General features: G+C 40.5%; 1 protein-coding gene across 2 annotated transcripts in view; it reads left to right on the plus strand.

Moving 5' to 3' along the window:
- Positions 1-25,732, plus strand: part of LOC146632597 (plasma membrane calcium-transporting ATPase 1-like) — a 135,239-nt gene that overhangs the window by 70,200 nt on the left and 39,307 nt on the right. Inside the window, exons 4-8 of one of the 2 annotated variants that reach the window (XM_085353395.1) lie at positions 11,762-11,959; positions 14,632-14,889; positions 15,088-15,213; positions 15,610-15,735; positions 20,603-20,638. In XM_085353395.1, the coding sequence (XP_085209521.1) occupies positions 11,762-11,959; positions 14,632-14,889; positions 15,088-15,213; positions 15,610-15,735; positions 20,603-20,638 (744 nt within the window). The remainder of the gene's footprint in view (positions 1-11,761; positions 11,960-14,631; positions 14,890-15,087; positions 15,214-15,609; positions 15,736-20,602; positions 20,639-25,732) is intronic. The other variant, XM_085353396.1, reaches the window with a different exon arrangement.

Here is a 25,732-nt window from a genome sequence, read left to right on the forward strand (position 1 = left end):
TAATATCGTATCGTGGGATGTATGGTGATTCCCACCTCTAATAGGTTGTTGGAGTGGACAAAGGAAGAGCGATGTGGCAAGAGAAAACAAACTCAGAGATAATAAAAGTAGAAAGCTGACGTGATATTGACGTTGATATTGACACAAATGCTCTTTTTGACCTGAATACTAAATATGGGAGAACTCACATACTGGTTATTACAAAATGGACTTAATGGTTTATTCAGTATGACTCAAATGAGTGACTGAGCAGCTGAAGGCATCAGGAAAGTGTTTACAGAGGTCGAGTCCAATGGTTTTTTCCATAGACTTGTATGTGACAGGAAGTTGTTTCTCTTGTGCAGGTGTCACCCCAAGGTCAAATAATTCATTTTTAATAATGCAGATTTAAGGTCTTTCTGGTTTGACACAATTTGTCAGACCCTAAGCTATGTCATCTTCTATGATAGTCTGTGATGCAAACACTAGTTAGATGCAAGATTAAAGAAGTAGATGTTTAAGAGTTTTTTAAATTATCAGTCTAGTTTGAGGAAAGCAGCACCAAATGTTGGGGGCATAAACGGCAAAAGCTGCATCCCCAGTTATTCTCCTCAAGGAATACCAGATCTCTAACAGTTCAGTCATGGAGGATTAGGAGTGCAACTTTGCACATGAAGTGTCAGACAAACAGAAATGTTACATAGCCTTTAAATACGAGCAGAAGTATTTTAAAATCACGCTTCCAGATCCCCTCATTATGGTGTCACCTGTCTGTGTGTACTGTGAAAGGGCTAATTATCAGCCACAGTTCAGTTCTGAGCTTTATGTAAATGAATTCCCATACACACACACGGACACACAGACTCACACACACAGTGTACGTGTTTGTAGGTTAAGAGGTTTCTCGGCCTACTGGTCTGTCAGATCTTTTTGAACTCTTTGGTGCAAGAAGTCAGCACCCTATCAGAGTTTCAGTATTAGCTGCATGACCCGAGTCCTATTCACTGTCTCTCTCACACACACACACACACACACACACACACACACACACACACACACACACACACACACACACACACACACACACACACACACACAGCCTCAGGACATCCATGTCTTTGCCAATTCAAGCTGAACGCTCCTCTAAGCAATCAGCAAGAGGAAGAAAGCTACAAAGACACTCTTCTTTCTTTCTTTCTTTCTTTCTTTCTTTCTTTCTTTCTTTTAGTTGAGACGTACACATTTAAATACAGTGTAAGTCATTTTGCAGCATACCAGGTCTCTGGTTTTGTTCAAAGAGGATAGACCTGAGGACTTATAAAGCTCAGCCTTATGTCATTCTGCAACAGAGGATGCGAGTCTGTGTTAAAGAGAAATCTATCTCCTGTAGACACTCGTCTCTTCATACCGGTGATATGGTCATCACGGTCATCATTCTCCATCTCTGGCTTAGCCTGTGAATGAAATGCTTCAGGTGAACTATTGGTCCTCCGTTCAGCCAGGATGCTTTTATCTGTCACACATTACAATTTATTGCTCTCATTAAATTTAAAAAAATGTGTTGCTGACAACAGCAGGTGGAGTTAGTTTGGGCAGATATTGGATTAAGCTATAACCTCAGGAGGGTTAAAAATGGCATGCTGAAGTGCCAAAGAACTTTTTCAGTGGCCACTTGAGGCTGGCTTAAATTATATTGAAGCTTAAAAATGTAAAATATTAGGGGTGATGCAGCTTTCAGAGACTGGTGGGGGAATTTCCTCTCTTAAAACACAATACAATTTTCTTTAATTATCTTATTAATTTTTTAATAATAATAATAATAATAATGGATTGCATTCGCTTTGAGGACCTCGAAAAGCAATCGAGGCCCTCAAAGCGCTTTACAATTCCACTATTCATTCACACACTGGTGGAGGCAAGCTACAGTTGTAGCCACAGCTGCCCTGGGACAGACTGACAGAAGCGAGGCTGTCATATCACGCCATCAGCCCCTCTGGCCATCACCAGTAGGCGGTAGGTGAAGTGTCTTGCCCAAGGACACAACAACTGAGACTGTCCGAGCCGGGGCTCGAACTGGCAACCTTCCGATTATAAGACGAACTCCCAACTCTTGAGCCACGATCGCCCAAATTAGCACCCTGTTTAATAGCCTTTCACATTAAATCAGACGCACCTTATTAATCAAAATGGTTAGCCAGTGCTAACAATAGCTGATAGAAATACCACAGCTGTACAGTTTTAGCTAATGTTTGCCATGCAACTGTTTCCAAACAACAAAGAAGTAAACAAACAAAACAAGATGGTGAAAGCATCACAGCTGAACTCTAGACATCTTGACATAGTTGCTCCTGTATTTTATGCAGTCTGTGTTAAATGTTTGTTCTGCATCCACATCTGTGCCTGTTTTTGCTAGTGTTTGCTGATGTGCTTTCTCTTTATCTAATTATTAAAATAGGCCTCATTCGGTCACCAGGCTCCATTTAAGGTGCTGTTGGCACTGAAAGAAAAGTGGTTCAGAGGATGCTTGAGGCCTCAAACAATGAAAGAAACATCCAGATTAAACAGGGCTTGGTGATGGCTTTAAATAGAAACTTGACCACCAAATAAAACTGCATTGTACAGTCAACCGATTGATATCTATTCCTGCTCTGTGGCATATACAATATGAAAAATGCTGAGCAATGACACAAATTCTGATTTTACTTCTAGATAGCAAGAGAAAAGGAAAATAATAGCAGGCATTACAGTAGCAAAGTCCTCAGCATGCTTGTATTTCTAGAGGAACAGTGACTAAAGAGACAAATGCTTTAACATCTATGGAAAAGACATCAGTAAAAACAAATTTTATCCATGTTTTCACAGTGACCAGGGTTATTACCTCCTCAATTCTTTAAAATGTACTTACATCCCACTATAATAACAATTTCTCACAATATGAGGCCCTTCTCTACATTATATCAGAAAAATGTGTTGGTGTTATTACGCAAGGAAACAAACAGAAGGTAAGTTCTTCATCAGAAGAGAGAAGATGTAAGAATCCAGGACATGAGAAAACAAGACGAGACAATTACCTAGAGAGGGATATTATAGCAGGGATGCAGTGAATAAACACCTCGTTACAAAGATGAATGCAGATTTAAGAGTTCAGTAATGTGAACACTACCGGATCTGGTCTAGAGGGATGTGGGGGGAAAGTGATGTAGTCATCCTTTACCGCTCATGCTCTCAGTTTTCAGGAATATTATGGAGACCAAGAGAACAGGGCCGTAAATGCTTCATCCCGATATCAAAAAGATCTTTGTGCTGTGGGGGGCAATTTAGTGCCATGGTTACCAGAAAAATCCCCACATATGGACAGTTACAGCATGTGGAGAGAACAGTGTAGTGATGACTGTTACTTTACAGCATGTTTATTTCGGGGTAGGGTAAATCTCACATTTATCTTCTCATATAGAGTTTTCACTCCCAACTGTGGGACTAATAAAGGCGATCTTATCTCATCTAATGCATGACAGAGGGCTGGTTTGAAAGCTGCCGTCTTCTATTTTTTGAAAGCATCTGTGTCACTTGTGGTTAAATGGAGCCTCAGCCCAACCCTTCCACTCTGTGGTTCACCGATGACCTGGTGGAATTTCAGAGGTTAATCACTCTTTAACGAGATGGTTCCCAATTTAGGCCCGTAATGTCAGGTCACATCAGTGCAGCATGCATATCAAACAGGTCCATTTAAATGAAGAAGAATATATTTAGCTGGCAGTTGTAACTTTTTAAAAACTTTTTTTGTAGGAGATCAAAGGTAGGAAAGATGTCCGAGACAAATTTTAAGTTTTAATAATTTATTTTATTATTTGAAACTCAAAAACTGTCTTCTTTTTTTCCACAGTAAGGTGTTGGAAAAACCATCGTCGATAGTCAAACTCATAGGCTTGCCTTTTTGCATGGACAAAAGGTTAAACAGCCTCAAAAAAAAGTAATTTCTGTTTCATTTGTTGTTAAATATTTGTCGCCTACTGACATGCCCTGCAGCTCGCTGTACCACTTCTGCATGAACTCTCTGTTCAACAGTTTGTCTTATCACTATTTAATGATAACATTTTTGTGTGAGCAAAAGATGAAACAAGCGAAGCCCTTTGTAGAAAAAGCCTTGTACCTTGTGTTGGATTTTGTTACTTTATACCTGTTTCTTTTCTCAGCTTAAGGGTTTTGAAAAAATATCATCAGAGGATCTTTGACTCTGAAATGTAAACCGAGAAATAACTGTGCAGTTTCTGAATTTATAAGGCAAAGTATAAGAGAACTATTCTCGCACAGCTTAAATCAGTGCTGTGCTGGATGGGTTTGGCTCATTTTTACAATACAATATTCACTTCGTTAATACTAACAGTGTATTTGTATCCATATCGGAGTATACAGGGGGACACTTGACTTAAATTACTTCAGGCTCCGTGTAGACGTCTGCACGACTGCCAGTTTTTAGTGATTATGTGGATTCATCCAAGACACAAATAACTTCTGGATTTTAAACCAGCCGTTAGTGCAGCGCCTCAGTCCATCAGCTTTGTGTGTTCCTGAGTGCAATTGTTTAAAAATGAAGCTGTAGACTGGTCTCATACAAACTCATTCGTGCCCTACTGAAATGAAAGTTATTTTCAAAATCTTGCTGATGGTTATAAAAAAACTTGACAATTAATATCCATGAACACAAACAAATAAATTGCTTTTTTGTTTCTAATCCACATTTTTGCAATGAGAAAGGCTTTTGGGTCAGCAGATTTACCTGCAGTTACACTGACTTCATTATTTCAAACAGTGGCCATGTTTATTATGAGTGTTCCCCACTGTATCTCTGACAGAAAATGGGTAAAAGCACAATAGGTTCTCTTTTACTGAATGAACCTGTTCTTATATATAGCACTTTTCTACTCAAGCTCTTAAAGCATGTTTATACAACATGATGAGCACTTTCTTTCTACGTTTAAGTGATCTCTATCAGACATTCACATTCTGATGAACACATCAGGATTATTGGAGTTCGGTATCTCGCCCTCTTATTTTTGGCATGCAGAGTGGAGCAGCCAGAGATTAAACAACCAAACTTCCGATTAATAGATGATCTGCCCTACCTCCTGAGCCACTCCTAAACTAAATTATCAGTACAGGGTTTGTTATTTTGTTATTAGATCCGGGTGTGCGACTTCAGCATGAATTGTTACTGCTGCTGTTTTTCTCAATAAGTCCAGCTGTGGGATGGTGGTGAAAGGAAAAAAAAACAAACGACAAGGTGGAAGAACCACAGAGAGGATGAAGGAAACGTGAAGCGGTTTTGGCAGCATGGAGGACAGAGAAAGGACAAATAGTCCTCAGTCTCTGTAGTGGTGTCTTTTTGTAGTAGAGGAAGAATGAATGAAAGTGAGAACTGTGTGGTGGCTGATAAAACTGTAGATTGGAAGAGTTCTCATTTTGGATCGAGGTAGCCCATTTCTGCTGGAAGCTGAAATTTCCAAACATCTGTGACTGGCGAGTGTGCGGCGGTCTGCTCTTCTTTTACTGGAACGTCATCTTAGAGCTTTATTGTGCATCTCCATGGGGACGCTTGCTAACAGGAAGCTGATGCCAAGCACTAGATGAAACATGATTTCACAGTCACAGCATTAAATGGGAAAAAAACAGACTCATATCGTTCAAACCTTCAGTAAAGGTGCTCTGTGATTGAACTCATCTTTATTTTAATCTGACAGCAGCTTTCAGTGACAATCACTGGCCTCAGCATGATCAAACTGGACTCTGCACTAAACCACAGTGTGATGAAACATGGCCGATGGTGCCTGTGACAGAAAGTGTATTTTTAAAATATCGGAGTGTGTCATAGCTCATCATGAAGATATTCTGTCCTCAGCTCTGTTATGTTGTGTCAGAATTACTGTATATTTTCTTATCCCACTGCATGGTAGGGTGCTCTCATTTTTATATTTAATATGTGTCATGTCACCTTTAGTTGCTAAAAATAAAACTATAAAAAAAAAAGGCAAAAAGCTTGGAAATGATCTGTTCAAAGAATGCAAATGGTTTGCAGCATGTAGAGATTTAACAAGTGCCACATTAGACAAGGATCATTAAGAAGTATCCAAAAAAAACTTCATTCCTTATTTTCTCATATTTATACTGGTGAACATTAATCCCTATGAGCCACAGATTCAGGGTTCAGACTGCTGTAAATGCCCACTTTGGCAGTTTTGTGGGGGGTTTTTTTGCTCTTGGGTCTGTATTTCTAAGCAAGTTTATGTCGTGGTCATCTCAGGCACAGAGCTCTGCCTGCCTTCTGATTAAACCAACAAAAGACAGCTAGCTTAAAGGCTAAAGCTGCTTGTTTTAGACAAAAGATGAACTGAGGTGCTGTACCGAGTAGGGCTGGGCGATATGACCCAAAATTCATATCTCGATATTTTTTAGCTGGATGGCGATATAAGATATATATCTCGATTTTTTTCTTTTTAAAGCCATAAGTTAAGAACAAAAAGAGAGTTCTAGTCACACTGTGTCCCAGATGTCACACGGGCACTTTTATTTACATACAGCGTAGATGTACATGAAGAAATTACTCAAAAATAAATTATCAGCATTTATTAAATAATCATGGTCCATAAATAAAAGAAAACAATGTTGTTTTTGTGCATAACAAAAAGCTCACAATTGTGCAGTCAAAATGTAAACTAATAGACGCTGAGCATAATAACAAAGAGACAGATTTCACTGCTGCACCACGTCTCTGAACAGGTGCCATTTGTGGTCCTTATACACACACAGTACGGTAATATTACGTTGAAGCACAGTACGTATCACTCTGCGAGGCTCCTCCCCGGTAGCCGTAATCCTCCAAGACAATCCATCAAGCGGTGCAGCTCCGTAGCTTAGCAAAGTCATATTAAAACATTTTTTGACAGATTGCTGAGCGCTGTGTACCACATAAAATCGGTTCGCGGTCAGTAAGCACAACCAGAATTCATACATAAGGCGCACTGTCAAGTTTTGAGAAAATGAAAGGATTTTAGGCCGTGCACCCCCACCGGGCTGCATGTCGTTAGCGCGGTTAGCTCGTTAGCGTGGTTAGCTCGCTAACACGTTGACGCCGTCCAGCCCCACGCACGGTAACTCGCTAACGGAGATTTTCCGCTTTCATCTTGTCATTGCCTGCAGGTGAAGCTAAGGGGGAGGGGGGAGTTGTGTTCAGTGAAGGAGAGGCAAGGCCGAGTAACGTTGCGTAGAGACAAAAGTGGACGAAAGAGAGGCAAACCTGCGGCTCCACGAGTATAATTATAACGTAACATAGACTATATCGATATAAACGATATTGTCACATCTTATATCTCGTATGAAAATATATCGATATTTTTAAAAAACTCGATATATCGCCCAGCCCTAGTACCGAAGCTGATGGAGATTTAAAAAAAGGGTGATTTTGAACCGTGAATTATGCAAAGCGTGAGTCCAATGATAACAATTTACAATTTGTTAGTATTAATATTAACTCATTCACTGCCATTGACGTCTATAGCCGTCAATTGCAGTGAATGAGTCAATGGGTTTAACTCATTCACTGCCAATGGCTGGCAGTGAATGAGTTAATATTCAAATATTTTTTTAATTGTCAAAGTTTATGTTTTCAGATCAGCTTACTTGATTCAGAATTAGCTCATGCTATTTAAGGTATGATAGTATAAAGTCAGCTCACTTAGTTGATTCACTACCAGATCGCAGTCATTCTCTGACCTGTTGGAAACGATGAGTTTAGCTACAGATACTTGTACTGTCAGTGGGCTCAGGAGCATCCACTGTCTGTGGGACAGCCAGTGTCTGCTGATAGATTTTTGAGACACAGAGTGAAAATGTGATATATTTAACATCCACACATAGATTCACTTCTACGCACATCCCCTACTTTGTGTCTTTGCATAGGTTTTGATTGGGTTTGGTGTGAATATGCCGTAGGATCACCTTACTTTAATTTTCTTTAATCACATTTCACCTCTACTGTCTTAAGCCGCCTCACATCTCATTGATCTCACTGAACTTATTTAATCTCAACTTGTCTCTTCTTATCTCTCGTTGTGTCCTTTCTCCTTATTTTATTCCGTCTAACCTTATATCATTACACCATCCACACCCCATCTCTTCTTCCCTCACCTTATTTGCCCTCCTCTCATCTCTCCTTTACCACATCTAATCTCTCACCTTATCTCGGTCAGCCTTGATGTGGAATATTTCTGCCGCTGAAGCTGTCCAATTAAGATTAGATGGCATGAAACTAGTACATCTGTGTGTGCTGTGTGTAGGCAAACCCTCAAAATGGCAGAAGCTAGTGTCTCATAGTTTCACCTCATTACTGCATCCAAAGAGGAGTGTGACAGACGGGGGAGAATTCACGAGGAGAGGAGGAACTCTTTTTTTTTCGGTCCGTCTGGACAGCATCATCAGAGAGAGCGAGAATAAGAGTCCGTTATTAAAACATGTGACGGCAGAGACATGGCTGAGCTCATGTTCATGCTGACTTGGAGGCTGTCTTCATGAGAGATCCTGGCAGTGGGGTCTGTTAACATTCAGATCACGTTCCACTGCATACCTCCCGATTTCTCTAAGAATCCCCAGCAGCCATGTTGGTGCCCGCGTGACCATGAGGAGGACGTCTTTGATGATCAGACTTTAGTGGAAAAATACATAATTAAACAAGTGGTTACACTATTTTTCCATTCAGTTGTATGTGTGTGTCATTAAAGTTGCAGCAAACACCAGTTAAAGTTAACGAGAACACGTGATTTTAAAGAGCTAACTGTTGAGATTCTTCCGGTGAATGAAAATCAATACAGAAACAAGCTGCTGATTATCCATTTTTAATTAGCAAACTGCAGTTGGTGTTTTTAAAATCTAATTTAAGCCCAGTTTCAATAAAACCACAAGTAAGGAGCTCTGAAGATGGATGAAGCCCTGGTGTCTCCGTCTTTCTGAGCATCTGGGTCGACTGGGAAATCTTTTTGTTTGTACTATCTTTATATGGAGAATGAATGAGCAGCGAGATATGAGCCACGGCTGGAAAATGACAGTCACAGTTCTGGAATCAATAACTCAGTGATATTGTTTGTTCCTCGGTAAGCAGAGGTTTGGGAGCAATCTCTGCAGAGTGATAAGAGGAGAAACATTGCCATTTTTCAATTCGGTGAACTCATTGATTAGTTGGAGAAATCCAGTGACTGACATTAGCAGAAATTTGATGCAACTCTGCTAGAAGGGATGCTTCCACAAAAATAGCAAACACCATCTGCAAGTTCTAATGGTGTGTTTAAGGAAAGTGTTTTACTCTTAAACAATAAGGTTAAGTAAGGTGAGGTTTGACTGCAGTTACAGAAGGTGTTTTCAGACTGTTTTGAGGGGAACGTTATGAAAAGTCCTTCTAGAAAACAGTGCTGAATAAACATTTACACTGCAACATAGAGCAAATGTTCCTGTAAAGCAAGATGACATTCCTTGTACATTCCTCCGCCTCTGACTGCCACCCATTACAAGCGGCAACAATGGGTTTCCTTCTCCCTTAGAGATGGGGTGTGGAGCCATTCGAGAGGGCCTCGGCGTGCAGCTGCTGCTCCTCCACATCAAAAGGAGCCAGTTGAGGTGATTCAGACATTTGACTAGGAGGCCTCCAGGATGGCTTCTAGGTGAGGTATTCTGAGCCTGTCTTACCGGAAGAAAGCCCCGGGGTAGACCCAGGACTCTTTGGAGAGATTTAACAAGTTCAGTCAGTATTATCCTTCGCTCTCATTGGTAGTTGTTTCAGGTGCTAATCTCAAAATTTGCTGAAATTTGTGGACCTTTAATGGTCTGGTCAGTCTCTTCCTGTTGGAACGCCCCTTTAGACACAAAAACCCAGCCACTTTAGTCCACCAGTAGTTTTTTCACCTTAAACTGGTTGAATGGTAAATGGCCTGTATTTGTATAGCGCTTTACTAGTCCCTAAGGACCCCAAAGCGCTTTACACATCCAGTCATCCACCCATTCACACACACTGATGATGGCAAGCTACATCTTAGCTACAGCCACCCTGGGGCGCACTGACAGAGGCGAGGCTGCCAGACACCGGCGCCACCAGGCCCTCTGACCACCACCAGTAGACAACGGGTCTTGCCCAAGGACACAACGACCGAGACTGTAACTTGTGTTTGCGTGCTCTCCCTGTCAGGTTAATTGATGATTCTAGACATGCGGTTGACTGCCAACTTATCCACAGTCTGCTGCCTCTTGCCCAGTGTCGGCTGGGACAGGCTCCAGCTTTAGTTTAAGGTTTTGATAAGCCTTAAATCATGATTGCTGCAGTATAAAATGTGTATCATCTGTCAATTTGTTCATTTAGATTTCAAATTTGATTAGCGGGATGGTTCATTAGTTTCCTGTGAGCGACTGGACTGGTCTGAACGGGTGGTGCTGTGTTGACGTGGAGCAGATTGGCTCTGGTGGAGCAGCAGATTGCGTGTTCAGCGGGAGGGGAACTTGGGTCAGTTCAGGCTGCTTTGGTTTCATCGCTGCCGCACACACACACACACACACACACACACACACACACACACACACAGTGGAGGCCCCTGACCCGGTGACTGTGATCAACACGAGGGGCCACAGAATAAAGCTGAAGGCTGGCAGGATGACTGCTTTCTTTCTGCTTTCCGCTAATATTTAGGTTTCCTGTGATTTTCAGTTCATCACCCTCTAAAAGTTAATTACATCATTTCTCTTTGGTTGAACTAATTGCAGCCCGTAGACGGTTGTAACTTTGAATGAAGGGTTGTTTTAGAGGTCGCAAGCCACAAAAGTTCAGCCGCTGTTACAAAACAAAGCGAAACAAAAAGAAACGTTCAGGAATCGTCACTGAAACTTATAAAACAACACACCCCATCACAGCTGCTTATAATTCACCCTTGATCAGGGGAATTATTTTTCCAATCTTTGTAGCTGAACCTGAGTGTACCAGATTTCTGACCTTTAGGTCATTTTTTTTGTGGCGGAAATGATGAGTATGTCATTGCAGATGGTTTCTGGGTGGAACAGGTCTGTTTTGGTGAATTGCTCAAATAAGTACTGTGTGTGGAAATGCTGCAGTCTGCAGCAAAAGGGGGCTGATCGTGACTTTCTATTACTAAAGTACATCTTCTGCCCTGTGTGGTGAGTTAACATAATAAAGTTTGAAGACAGGAGTTAGCCTTTGACCCTTATACACAGCTGCTATTGCTGCTGCTGATAAGCTGTGGTGGAAAAAGCATGTCTTGCAGAACAAGATTGTAATAGTTATATTTCAAATTCATTGAGATATTTAGGGCCGGTGAACTTTAGCACTATAAACAGCATTGCTCTAACTAAATATTAACACAGCAACACACTTCAGTCTGACTGCAACACTCATTCACCTGCAACACAGGTACACACAGAGAGACGTCACAGAAATACTGAAAACGGAGTAAAGGTATATCTCTGCACAGTTCTTTAAAATATTAAATAATTTCAGTTAACAGAAATAAAATAAAACCCAAGCCTTAAAAAAAAGTGCAAAAACTAAAATAAATTGATATAGAAAAGTCCTTGTTCTTTGTAACTGTGTCTGTATGTCTGCACTCTTTGTCATGTTGCTGGATTCATTTGACATTTCTCCAAGTTTCCATCCACATGTCAGAATAATTACTGTTTTACTAAAGAACAATAACTAATGTTGATGTCAATATTCATGACCTTTCGGTTGTGTCTGCAGGTCTGTCTGGTAACCCTGTCGATTTGGAAAAACGTCACACGGCATTTGGACAGAACTTTATCCCCCCAAAGAAGCCCAAGACATTCCTGCAGCTGGTGTGGGAAGCTCTGCAGGACGTCACGCTTATCATTCTGGAAATCGCTGCAATCATCTCACTGGGTCTGTCTTTCTACCATCCACCTGGCGGTGACAGTGAAGGTCAGTGTAGATCGTCGTAGACGCTGTGTCTTTACCCATTGCTTTCGGTACACTGAAGACTCAACCTGAGCATTTTAGCTGCTGCCAGCTGGTGGTTTTTCAGAGCCAGAGATGAACATATATGGAGAGGTGGCAGTGCTAAGTTATCAGTATACCAAGCTGCACACATAGACATAACAAAGAGGGTTGTTTCTCCAGTGGAGTTTTCCTTCCCACTGTCGCCAAGCGCTTGTTTGCAGCGTGTCGTCTGGTTTTTGGAGTTTTTCTCTGGATAATTTTATTATTTTAAACGAATTAAGTTAAATTAATTAAGAAATGAAATAACTGCTAAGACAAAACTACCCGTGGCTTAAAATAGAGGGAACTCCAACATTAACCAAAGCAAGTGAAGCTAACTTGGAGGAGAAAACCACCGTTTTATTAGACTCCCAGGAAGAGAAATCATTTCCTTTGTGAGGTGGAAGGCAACATGGGTTAAACACCTGAAAAAGGCAAGCCCAGCAATCAGGTGACTGGCTGGGTTGGTCACAGCTGAATGGGTGTCATGCACAGATGCAGATTAATTAGAGCACTGTTATAAAATACTAGAACTTGATGTGGACACTCAAGTTTGTGAACTCTTGTGAAAGAAGGCGACATGGGAGTTTCAAATGAATACCATACATGTATCTACTAAGGGGCTGACGGGTAGCACCAGCGGCCACCTGTATTTTTTTTCTATATCCATGTTGTTTATTTTAATTACATGCTTTTATCAGGTATGTTTTTCTGGGTAAATTATAAGTGGATTTATTTACTTTCATTTTTACGTAATCCACTTTTATAAAACAAGAAATCTGATCATTGATTTGTTTAAAAATGTCAGTAGTTACTGGGCTAGTTTCCATTACTGTCAATTTTTGCATTAAAATGAAGTAAGAAAATAAAGTGGTGCAGAAAACAAACATCTAAACGTGACTTTCTTCAAGTGTTTACACGCAGATACGTTTTATGTCATGCAAATAATGAAACAATAATTGTGGCAAGAACTTCATTAGCTCGGTGAGCCTTAATTGAGTTGGCTAAGAGAGGTTAAGAACTGCCATCAGGAATTGTCACTTGATGACAATTCAGAGCCTGATAAATTATCTGAGTCTTTAAGCCTCGTGGTAACACTCACACATTCACGGGCTCCTCTAATCAAGTGAGTGAGAATCTGAAAATGAAGCTGATGCCTACGAAGCAGGGAAGGCTATAAAAGGAAATCAGAGCACTTCCAGCTTGCTGTCTAAAATGTCATTCAGTAGTGGTGGTTGATGGGAGCGCCAGGAATCGAAACAAGATGTCTGCAGAGGAGCAGCAACGGGAATGTTTAGCTGACACAGAAGTGATGCTGCACTGTTTCGCTGCGTGGGGTTCATTCACAATCAGGGCCCACATCAAAGGAAAAACCTCACCTGCTGCTGCGTCACAAAAGTCAGTCTGTGTGGTCAGCAAAGCAGCATTTGGATCAGAGTAACAGCTGCTGTGTGCAGACTGAGATAAAATATGTTTTGTTGGCCTTAATTATCAAAGCTCTGTTTGCTGAAAAAGGGAGCAGTATGTTTGTGGATTGTGAAGATGCTTTGCATGCAAGGGAGTCTAAAAATATCTAGAAACAGGAAATTATCTGCTAGTCACGAATTTCTGAAAGATGACAAATTAGGAGAAGAAACTTTTTCAGCTGATTAAAGGTTAAGGTTTTCCAAGCTGTGATAATCCCATAGGGGTTACTGAAAGCCCAAACCTTTGCACGTCCCACAATTACTGCATCTATTCCAAAAGTAACATGTATTTATTAATTATTATTATTTATTTTCAGTATTCTGATATATGTAGGTAGTTGGTTTATATTTTAATTTATATTATTATTTATATGGGGATGTATATATTATATGTACTGTAAATAAAGTTGTTTAAGTAAAGTTTTTGTTTAGCTTTTGACAGTATTCCTGACTGAAGGATACAGGTCATTTTTGCTTTTTGCTAATTTGAAAGACGGCTGAGCAATTAATTAAATTTTAATGATTTTACAATTATTAAAGCAGGATAACTGAGATACAGTTGTTGTGCAATGTTGTGTTTTGTGCCTTAATAAAAATCCAAAAGAGAAAAAATTATAATGTGATGATGTTATGCCTGAGTGGAGCATATTCCACTGGTCTATGGTTGTCACAGCAATTTAAGAATTCAGATGTGGGTTTTTTGTTGCGTCTCCAAATTCTAAGTAGAAAGTCTGACTTGAGAGAGCATCCAGATGAAAATTGCAACTGGAAACTTGGAATTTCAGGATTCCCACTTTAAATGCACAATACAATACCATATGTCATCTTAACCCTCTCCAGGCAGACGTTGCAGATTTGCAACAGTTAAGACATAACAACCTGATTAACCCACATACATATTTTATGAGGTTTTTTTTACTCAGAAGTACCACTGCAGGACTTGGTTGTGCATTAGCAACAAAAAACTTAATTCGGGCTTGAGAGGGTTAAACCCCATCACAGCTTAGAGCTTCTTGCCTTACCTGTTCATTAAATCATTACACAGTCAGCCATTATTGCCTAACCTTTCCAATAAGAGCTCTCCATCTCGCCATCTGTCTTTGCTGTTATGATGGGATTTGATTTCAACATGTCCTCATGTTTTCACAGCATGCGGCGCAACTTCGGGTGGCGTAGAGGACGAGGGCGAGGCCCAGGCTGGCTGGATCGAAGGCGCTGCCATCTTGTTCTCAGTCATCATTGTGGTCCTGGTGACGGCCTTCAACGATTGGTCCAAGGAGAAGCAATTCCGCGGGCTGCAGAGTCGCATCGAGCAAGAACAAAAGTTCACGGTCATCCGCAAAGGTCAGGTCATCCAGATCCCTGTGGCCGAGATCGTGGTTGGAGACATCGCTCAGATCAAATACGGTATGAAACGCAAACATTGTTATTGGTTATTTCATGTGATGTTTAACTGTCAAGCTTTTATGACTACAGCAACAACCTTTGTGGAGCTGCTTTACAATACAAAATTTAAATTTAAAAGGACTCTGTGTAAGATCCTGTTCAAACCCTGTGGCTGATGGGGGAAAAAGATTCTGACCTATCTGATCGATCTGCTTGCAGGAGACCTGCTGCCTGCTGATGGTATCCTGATCCAAGGCAACGACCTGAAGATTGACGAGAGCTCTCTGACAGGAGAATCTGACCAGGTTCGCAAGTCTATGGAGAAAGACCCCATGCTGCTGTCCGGTGAGTGCCTGGAAAACTGTTCTCCTAAAAAAATCAGGTTCACGGTGTTTGACTGAAAGATTGATGTCCTGCTTATAACACAAGAGCTGTCTGAGACCCCGCCAAAGCTAAAATTTCCCATGTATGAATTCAATCCCTTGATTCAGAAGGATATCTGGATGCAGAGTAGGGCTACACAGGAGTGCAAGACTATTTACCTAGAAAAAAAAGCAACATAAGTAAAAGCATGTCATTTTAAATATTCAGTAATGCGTCTTAAAATGAGATTAAATGGATAAATAAGTGCTTTGACATTGATTTAAAATGAAAACAAATGACAGTAACACAGTAACAGTTTTAAAAAATAAATAAATAAAGCTTCTTTTTTGACTCGTAGCTTTTTGAATATTTCCTCAGGGACCCACGTGATGGAGGGATCAGGCAGGATGGTGGTGTCAGCTGTCGGCCTCAACTCTCAAACAGGCATCATCTTTACTCTGCTGGGCGCCAGCGAGAACGACGAAGAGAAGAAGGTCAAGAAAAGTAAGACATGAGACAAAGCCTGTCACACATGTCAAGAAACACAACATATGTTGAAGTGTGGAAGGTCATACGAGGACAGTAAGTCTGTGAAGTGTGAGGAAAGTTTGGCTAGAACGACTGTCACCGTGTCAGCTTCTGAATATTTCTGAACAGGCTGATCGGAAATATTTTGCCCGTTTTTATCAGCTGGTGTTGATTTGACGTTTCTCCTGTCGTACCAGCCGACTCTGTCAGCAGGTAGAGTTCATCCAGTCTGAGCTGATAACAGCAGAGCTTTTTGAAGGGTCTGAATGTGATCTGTAAGCTTAATTTAACTTCAATCTAAGCACAAAAACCTTCCATAGTGAATACACGAGACCAAAGATGAGTAATATTGTGATTGTACCGGCCCAAAACAAGTGAAATAAAAGTGACGTCTACAAAGGAGCTCCCACAATCTTACCAAACTTAGCTTATCGTAATTTTAAAGTGGCATGCACACCTTTTTAGTGACCGATTCCAAAGAGTTTGTAAGATTATAGTTCATTTGCTATGACCAGGTAATTAGCTTAAACTGTATATAAAAGATGAATTAGCAAAGTCCTGTTTTGAAGTCTTGAGCTGACCTTTTTTGGTATGACAATCTTGGTGATTACAAACAGGATATGATGTGAGGTGGAGCTGATTCAGAAACATATCGCGATGTCATAGGCTAGAAATGTTAAATGTGCTTCATCAGACAAGTACTGAGGACAAGTACTTCCTAGACGTCTGCAAACAGTCACCTCTTGCTGGACATTTGAAAAATGCTGCACTAGCTGCACTTTTCTGCTCTGTCCTTCTTTTATATACAGTCTATGGTTGTACCCAAAGCTACATTTCAAAGAAATGCATGTGACCATGTATCCTTAAGGGGATAAATGGCTATTATATCCATGGATCATTATAGCCTACTTCATTCTGTAAGTTAAGCAGACAGCCCCAGTCCTTCAAAGGACTCAGTGCTGCTCACTAGATGAATCTCCAGAGTTTGGAGGCTGTTGAGGAGTCAGACATAATTCTTGGACTCAAAATAGCTTTGCATGATTCAGTTAGAAGATAACGCTTATTGATATTTTAATGGTCCTTGGTGCAGCACCTCAGTTCAAACAAGCTGTTTTAGCTACTCCATCTGATTGGCTGCTCATTGAACAGGTTTGAATAGCGGGTAGGTGGGGCTTCCGTGCTCACAGGTGGAGCTGTGTGCCTGAGGAGACCATATTATATATATCTTCTCTTATTCACATCATACAGATCCAAAAGTAGAAAAAATGAAATCAAGCATTCAGAGCACACTGCAGCCTGAACTTTTGGCTCACAGAAATTACTCAAGGATATACTGACCTCTTTATTTGAAACTTTTGCCATGTTTAATAAGAGAATCCACCATTATGTGACATATGGCAGAAAATATTTTCAAAAAAGCACAATAGGTTCACTTTCAGTCACGTCAAGCTGTCATTTGTAAGTGGATGGTTCATTAAACAGGAAAGTGTGCAGAATGTACTTCTGTACACTAAAAGAAAGGGAGCACTTTAGGGGTTGTTATGCAATGGTTTGCAATTGCCCACTTAAGATCAAATCAAGCTGTATGTGGCCTACGAGCTAAAATGAGCTTGACACCCCAGATGTAAAATTTTAAAAAATACTTGAATTTTTAACATTATTCAGTTGTTATGTTTAAGTGCTTGATGGGAATCTTGATAGGCCATTTAAACTTTTGTTCTCTGTCGTGGGCTTGCAAACAATCTTTGTTAATATTTCAGTAAAGCAACACTTTGAACTGTGATTTCACAAAGACTCAAAGACAGATTGATTGGTCACCTGAGCAAACACCTCATCGTGGTCTCATTTATTCATGTAAATTCATGGCCACAGTACTGAGTAAATTGGCCAGTTACGTAATATCAATTAACTGTGAAACACAGTTGCTTCTTTTATAGAGGGACCCTTCAAAAGCCAACGTCCAGATGATCTTTGTACTATGTCAGAGCAGATGTAAAACAACAGGCTTCTGCAGTCGGTCTCTATTGCTTTTGATTTGCTTGTGATCATGCTAACCCCCTTTTACACATGTATCCTTTTCCTTTAGTTTGTTTTTGTCTTATCATTTTGTTTTACTGGCTAAAGTTTGAGTTTGTCAGGCATTCATTGTGAACTGGCTGAATGTACCAGCTCAGCGGAGAGAGACGCTCAGGTTTGCATTTCGGCCTCCAGTTTCTGGTTCATAAAAAATACAGACAAACAGACAAAAACAAAATTGGTGCTGGCTTCCTAATGAGGAGAACCACAAAACAGATTCAGCTAAAAGTAAATTCTAAATTTTCAAGAAAAGAGCCTTTACATTTACATCTCATACACAGGCCGTTACTTCCATGTTTACATTGTCAAAGCTTTAATCTTAATCTTAAAATGTGTTACTAATCCTTATGCTGAAACAAAGCACAAACCCTCAGAAAGTCTTTGAAGTGAGAAGTGTCATCACTTTTCAGAACAAGTCCTTGCTTTGATATTTTCAGACTTTTCAAAAGGGATCTTAACTTAAAAAAAAAAAAAGCCCTTATTTTCCAAATTGGAAGTGAATCCTCGCAAAGATAGAAGCGCGCACACAAACACACACACACGGAGGCACTGTCATGAGGTTCTTGTGTTCTTTTAACAGCAGACACACAGCAGACTTCACTGTCACACATGGCTGCATCAATCCGCCGTAAACACGCACACATGCACTGCACACATTCATGCATTCGTGTCAAGTCACAGCCATCAGTTATCTTGCGGGGATAAAAGCCTTCAGTGTTGCAAACGCACACATACTCGAACCAGTTCACTCTCGATATCAAGCCACCAACTGAATAACAAAGAGGTGTGTGTGTGTGTGTGTGTGTGTGTGTGTGTGTGTGTGTGTGTGTGTGTGTGTGTGTGTGTGTGTGCGCGCGCTGTTTAGCTCTGACCTTGCCAAAGTTCCTTTCATAATAAAAGCAGACAGCTTAGTTTTACTGCAGCAGGAAGGTAACTTCCTATGAGCAGGAAAACGTACCTGACCTGCACTTCACCTGTGATGTGCTTTATTGTGTCTAATCAGTACATGACACCTCGTTAAGATCAATTTCAGAGACAGCATCAGCCCATGTGTTTAGCTTTTCAGTCATTTTTGGGGTGAATAAAATCCCTTTTAGAGATTCAGCAGTCCAGTTCAGACAGCCCAGTTTCATCCACAGGGCATCAATTAGTGCTGTTTAGTCAAAGCCACTGGAATGGCTCGTTTACACACAAAGTGTCCGTTGGCATGTGTTTGGCATGTGGCATGTGGCATGAATTTGAATTTGAAGTGTCCGTTGTCATGTGTTCCCTGACACACTGAGTTTTAGCACTAGTGAGAGTGACTGTAACTCTCAAGTCATTATCTTTACATGTGCACGGTTACTGTTATAAAGATGCAGCTTCTAACCCAAACTGCAACGCTTTCCTAAGCCTAAATACTTTTTTGAGGATTAAATCTGAAAAAATAAATAAATAAACAAAAATATACATATCCAGCAAATGAAAGCAAAAGTAAAAAGTCAATAAAAGATTAGAAAAATCGATGCCATACTGCTATCCTCTAAAAGTCTTCTAAAAGGGGACCATTAGGGATATAAAAGGGGAACATTATCTCCAAGACTGCCTTGGCTGGCTCTTCGGGGCACCAACGCCACAGAACATCATGCACATAATGAGGATACACAGACGGCATCTTGGCAGGAAGTGAACGCATTGTTAGTCACATAAAAAAATCAGACCTCAAGAAAATCAGCAGACAAAAATAAAATGATGTTTTGATGCATGTCAGAGCATCTCACAACCACTCTACAAAGGGAGTGCCCTAAAAAACAAAGCTTTCTGTTAACTCTCACTTTCTGCTCAAACAAGGAACGAATTTCAAAATAAAATGTAAACGTGGTCACTGTTTATCACAGCGTCTGCAGCTGTGCTGGCAGCCTTTTGAGGCAGTACTGAAACAAATCAATGCGGTGAACGTGCTAACATAGATTTGATTATTCACATCACACAACCTTCAATAATTGTGTGAAATAATTGAGTCTTAACATTTTTCATTACGTTCCACTTTAAAGTTAAAAAAAATTTAAAAATCCACACTCTGATAAATAAATGACCATAATATCAACTTATTTTTTTATATATATATTTTTATATTTTATAATCTGAAAATAATGCAGCTTACAAGAATGTGTCAGAACAGACCAACATGCAGTCTATTTAACGATGTACATAATGAACAAAAACCTCAGTAAGCTTAGATAAAGTATCATATTAACAATGTTATGTACCATGTGAAGCATCACCTTTTAAAAGAGGCCACAGTGTGCTGGTACAGATGAATTCACACTGCATAAAGTGAAGTGAAATACAGAAGCGAGCACACTAGTGGGTCTTACATGTTATTGTATTGTAATGATCAATAACATGAATTCAGTGTCATTTCAAAAACAGACAGACAACTTCCTGAAAGGTCTACCTTCTCACAATAAATGATAGAAACAGAGTAATGCAGAGCTTCAGGAAAGTACAAATAAATCGATCGCCTGATTACTTTTAAACCACATTTTAAATTTCTGATGAATATTTTTAAAACTTTAGATTTCGTTGGCCATCGGTTCTCCGCAGCGGGAAGTCGTGTGTCTCTCTCCTCTGATTCGTCCATTCCTGCCCACGGCACACACACGACACACACACACCTGTGGGTTTCTATCAGTTTGAACTTTGTGTTGTCCCTCAGTTTGATTTGATCTTATTTTTCCTTTGAGCCATCTTATCAGCATTCCGCCCTCTCTCTCTGTCCGAACAGGTAAAAAACAAGGACCCCCCGAAAATCGCAACAAAGGTAACCCCTCCATTCATCCATCTGTCCCGCTTTGTCCCTCCATCCTCCCTGTTACTCACCCACTCCTCACCCTTCACCCAGCGGCAGGAGGGGAGTGTCCAGTCCATCTCTCTCCCTCTCTCTCTCTTTCTGCTGTATAAAGGGGGACGTTCTCTCGCCTTGCTTTACCTGTCCAAGGGTGCAACTCTCAACCTTCAAGTCTCTAACAGCCGAGTCTGCGGTCGCCCTGTAGAAGTGCATTAATGCCTCAACCCTGAAAGCAGGGCATGTTTTTTGGAAGCACATGATTTATGTTTGGGTGAGAAATCAGCCACAGGGAAATTTTTAAAAATGTGAGTGTAGTGGTTATCTTTGTGTAAATCACGTTTATTTGCAGCACTCAAAACAAAAATAAGACGTGGGTTATACAAGTCATTTATGATCACTTACAGGAAGTTCATTGTCGCACTAGCCAACAGGAACGTGTACCAAAAGTGACATCACACCCATTGGCATGTTTTTGTGGTGACACCTGTTGCTAAGGAGTACACAGAAGCGAGGCCTGCAAGCTTCAGGTGCACGCATACACAAGAGTCAACAAGAAACAGAAGTATATAATGTTAAAAACAACAATCAATTAGTAATCATTCAGATTTACTTAATATATTATGTCTATAAGGAGACACACTAATGGTTAATCGCCTGCAGAAGGCCTGTTATTAAATATTAGCCAGACTAACGAGCTAGGACTTCAAATGATGATTAATTCTTGTTTGGTCAGCAAATCTTTAAATGTCACAAAACATTCAACAGACATTCACACTAAAAAAAAAAAAAAGTTAAATTGCAGAAACAAGTTAGGCTGTTTTCATAATATTCAAACAAACATGGAAGCACTACTGATTTGTAAATGTTATCAGTGTGCACTTTGCAAACTAACTTATGCAACTGTTGGGATCTTTATCGCTATTTTCTGTTTGAAAGAAAAAGAACAAAACATTGAACGGTTATTACTAATCTCTTAAATGTAAGTCATGTGCTTGCTAAACACCTTTTTTCCCCTCATCAGAGTCTCTCAGTTCACGGTCAGAATTGGGCTGCGAGACCATCAGTGAGGGTTACTAACTCCTAACATACTGCTCTGACCTCTGAGGTGTCCTTGTTTAATGGGTTTAATGACTGTGTGTGAGATTGCTGATGACGTCATTGCGGCAACCTCCAAAATCAGCCAAATGCCCTCCATGTCCTGGGTGTTCCAGCACATGGCCAGCTTCCTCTGCAAGCTGTCTCAGCAAACACACACACACACATTTAAACGCACACACCGACACACTCCCCTCATCCAGACCTCCCATGGTTAAAGCATCTGCTGCAGACAGAATGCTTCTTCATGTACAGAGAAAGACGCACACACAGCTTTTGGATGCTCATCACTGTTTTTCACACGGAAATTATAGTCAGTGCTGCAGTCACAGCCGACCTCCGCTGAAAAACACAAGCTGGACAACATTTCTAGGAACATCTTTGCTCATTTTTATGAACCTTAAAGCCCTGAATGCATTTGTCACCACCTTTTTTAGCTCCAAGTTTTGCAGCACATTAACTACGTGAAATAGCCCCAGTTCTCCCATCAGTCATGTTTCCAGCCGCTTATTTTTTCCAACCATAAGTTATGAAATGAACTTCCTGTTTTCTTCAGTGTGACCTGAAAGTAGCAGTGGAGCCATAAAGTCATATGGAAAGTTTTTACTGAGGTCAGAGTGCGAGGAAGCCGAGTGTTGTTTTCTTCTAGACAACCTAAAGTCTTATTGCAACCAGAGGAGGCACACCCTACTGGCCATTAAGAGTAATGCATGTTTGATGCACTTAGGCACTATTTAGACTGGTCAGCTGCTACCATCTTTTATACTGTCTATGGTGGTGACACCCTATACTGCAGGTGTCTTGGGAGGTGCAGATTCCACAAATGGGCTGACAAAGGTGTCTAACCCTTGTCTTTTGATTAAGTATCCCATTGCACGTTTTTTAAAAAGCCCAAGGTCACATCTCATAATAGCTTGTTTCTAGTTTAAAACCTAAAGATTTAATTTTTAATATAGTTTATTTATCATTTATTTAATAATTGCTTTTCCTTTTTTTTTTTTTACCCTTTGTATCACAACACTTCCTGCAGATGTTTCACTTTAATATCATGTGGGTGTTTGTCCCTTGAGCGGTTGGAAAGCTTTTAATGTGAAACATCTGTGCAGGAAGTGCAGCAGCAAAAGAAGGATCTGAGAATCTGATGTTTCACCTTTAAAATACCCCACAGTTTGTTTGTTTTTTAAATCACATTTTAACATGCTGTGGTCAATGTAAGCTTCTCTTGGCAGTATTGAGGGGAAACAGACATGGCCGGGGGGGTTTGCGGGTGGGGGCGCTGAAGCGAGGATGTGGGAGTTGCACCCTTGCAGTATCAGTGGGCTGTGGGCTGTCGTCTGTTCTGTTTGTGTATTATCCTCAGTTTGTTTTCTTTTTCCCTTTTGACTCCTCTCATTTCTCTCACTGTTGCCTCCTCGCAGGGCGTTGCTCAGGACTTCATGTTGTCTTGTAGGCACTGTTTGATTCTCTCCTCTGTTCCTTTTTGTCTTGCTGAAGTCTCCTGCAGCCTCCATAGCTCTGCAGCCTCCACTACCTCCTCCTGTCTCTCTCTGTCGTGGTTCTGCATCGCTGTTGTTTTTCATTTTTTTTGGGGTGATCCTTTGAGTTCATCTTCTGTTTGTTGACTTGCTTTACTTTTTGATTGTCAGACACCCCCTCCCCTCTGCTCGCCGTGCGTTCTCCCATGGTTCAGTGCTGCGCCTGTTTACACTTCTGTGGTTGGTCAGTGGGTCTCAGTCCTGTTCGTGTGAAGCTGTGTCAGTTAGTTCTATGTTGTGGCTTGTCTTCAGAGTGGACTATGTGCATAAGGCTCCGCAGCTTCCCGGTTTAACACCGACCCATCCCCACATCCAGAATGTTAAATGTCTTGTTGAGGTCGTGCTGTTGTGAAATTACTTCCCTTCTGGAAATAATCTGTGTCGGAGGTTTCTCATTAACAACCTGATGAAACTCAGAGCAAGGTGGTGGTACTGAGGAGTGGATAAAAGTGGTCAGACAAAAAACATGTTAGGGCGACACTCCTGGCTTTGTTGAGCATGCAAATTCTTTCATTTTACCCAGGTTAGAAGGCAATATAGCCGTTAAAGACAAGGAGCCTCATGCAGGGACTTTTTTAATGTTTCTATCTTAAATCTTCAGTTTTTTTGTTAGATTGAGCTCAGATTCTCACTATATACATACAACACATTTCAAACATCATCTTTTCTCACCAGCTAATACCAGGATTTATGTCAGTCAGTCATAAGAATTTCAAAGTTAATCTGCATAAACAAAAAAGGAAAAAAAGACTGTTGCAGGTTTCTACAGATGAGACCAAAATGGAGATGTTTGGCTGTGAATCACAGCGCCACATTTGGACAGATCAGCACAAACACCTCATACCAACTGTCAGCACAGTGGTGGAGGGCTGAGGATTTGTTTTTCTCAGATACCTTGCAGTCACTGGGTCGACTGTGAACTCCAAAGTTAAATCTGAGGCAATCAGTCTGACGGCTAAAGCTTGACCAGTAAATTTACAACAGAATGGCTGAAAAAGGAAAAACTCAGGTTGCCGCAATGATCCAATCAAAGTCCAGACTTTAACCTGACTGAAAAATACTTAAGAGTCGTGTATAAATAAATGATCCCAAACATCAACTTCAGTTCATAAACTGAATAAGTGCATAAACTGAAACAACATTTTAAAGAAGAGTGGGCAAAAATTACTCCACAATGATGTGAGAAGCTGATAAAGTCACACAGTGAAATGCTAAAGCTGCTGGGTTATAGGGTGTACTTCACAGGACTGCGCAAACTGACTGTATATTTGACAGAAAAAAGGAAAAACAGAATCAATTCCCTTAAAAACATTTAAATCGGTTCTTGCTTGAGGCTCAGTATCTCAGTTTGATTTAATTCAGTTTCTTTTAAACTTATTGCTGAAACTTTCTGCAAAAGTGAAGCAAAACTGGACAACATGGTTTTACTCCTCATTCCAGTTCACGTTATTATTGTTGGATTGTTTTTTGTTTTGTTTTTTCCTTTGGTTCATTCCATTGAATATTTTTTTTAACTAAAATTCAGAATTTGAATAAATGTTATGTTTTCACAGCAGTAGAGCTATAACCTTAGCAATACAAGAGTACTTGTTACTTTCTGGTCATCTGTCTAACTTGCTTTATATCCACGATTTGTTGGAAATGTTGGTTCCATATTTGATGTTGAAATGTTTACCAGCAGTCAGTCTGAATAGCTTTAATGATGTAAATTTGAGTAATTTTGCCCCAGTTTGTTGACCCAGCAGAGCATTTCCAGTATTTAATTGTGAATAACATGACATGGAAATGAAGGAATTTTCAGATAAAATCATCCAGTCAGAGTTGTCAGCTCAGTCGTTCATGAGGACAAATATCAAACCTCAGTGTGTGAGATTAGAGAAGCTCTGTTTTGTTTTCGTTCATCACCTGCTCATATTTCTTTGGTATGGAAATACGACAAACAGCGGATGGAGCGAGCGGAGCTGAATGCGCTGTGAGCAGAGATCAAACAGATCACAAACGCTCCACATACATTACTACAGTCCAAACAGGATCACAGCTGATGAAGTGAAATGCAAATACACAGTTTGTTTATGCAAATGCAGAGCAGAGCCGTCGAGCAGGACGCGAAGCTAGACTGCACATCAGACTTCAGATCTCAAACTCGGAGCTCTGATGTCAAACAAACTGTATGTGTGCGTGATTGTGCGTGTGATTGTGTGTGATTGACAGCCCCGTGTTAAATCCTCACTGTTGTATCTGCTGTTTTCTGTTCTGTCTGCTGCACTTCATTATGAACTGCTGCACCCAACTCGTCTGTGACACTCTGAAAGCTACCTGGACCTTTTTATCATGAATGTTGTGTGATCATAAAACGATGAAATGCTGCTCTCTGCATTCAGCCAAAGGTTCACCATGTAATGATTAGGAGTCAGAGGTGTTTCTGTTTTCTGAGAAA

This window comes from Diplotaxodon limnothrissa, linkage group LG5 (assembly GCF_057381915.1).
Source record: "Diplotaxodon limnothrissa isolate DT_005_m linkage group LG5, D_limnothrissa_male_GT1.1, whole genome shotgun sequence".
In the NCBI taxonomy this organism is placed as follows: domain Eukaryota; kingdom Metazoa; phylum Chordata; class Actinopteri; order Cichliformes; family Cichlidae; genus Diplotaxodon; species Diplotaxodon limnothrissa.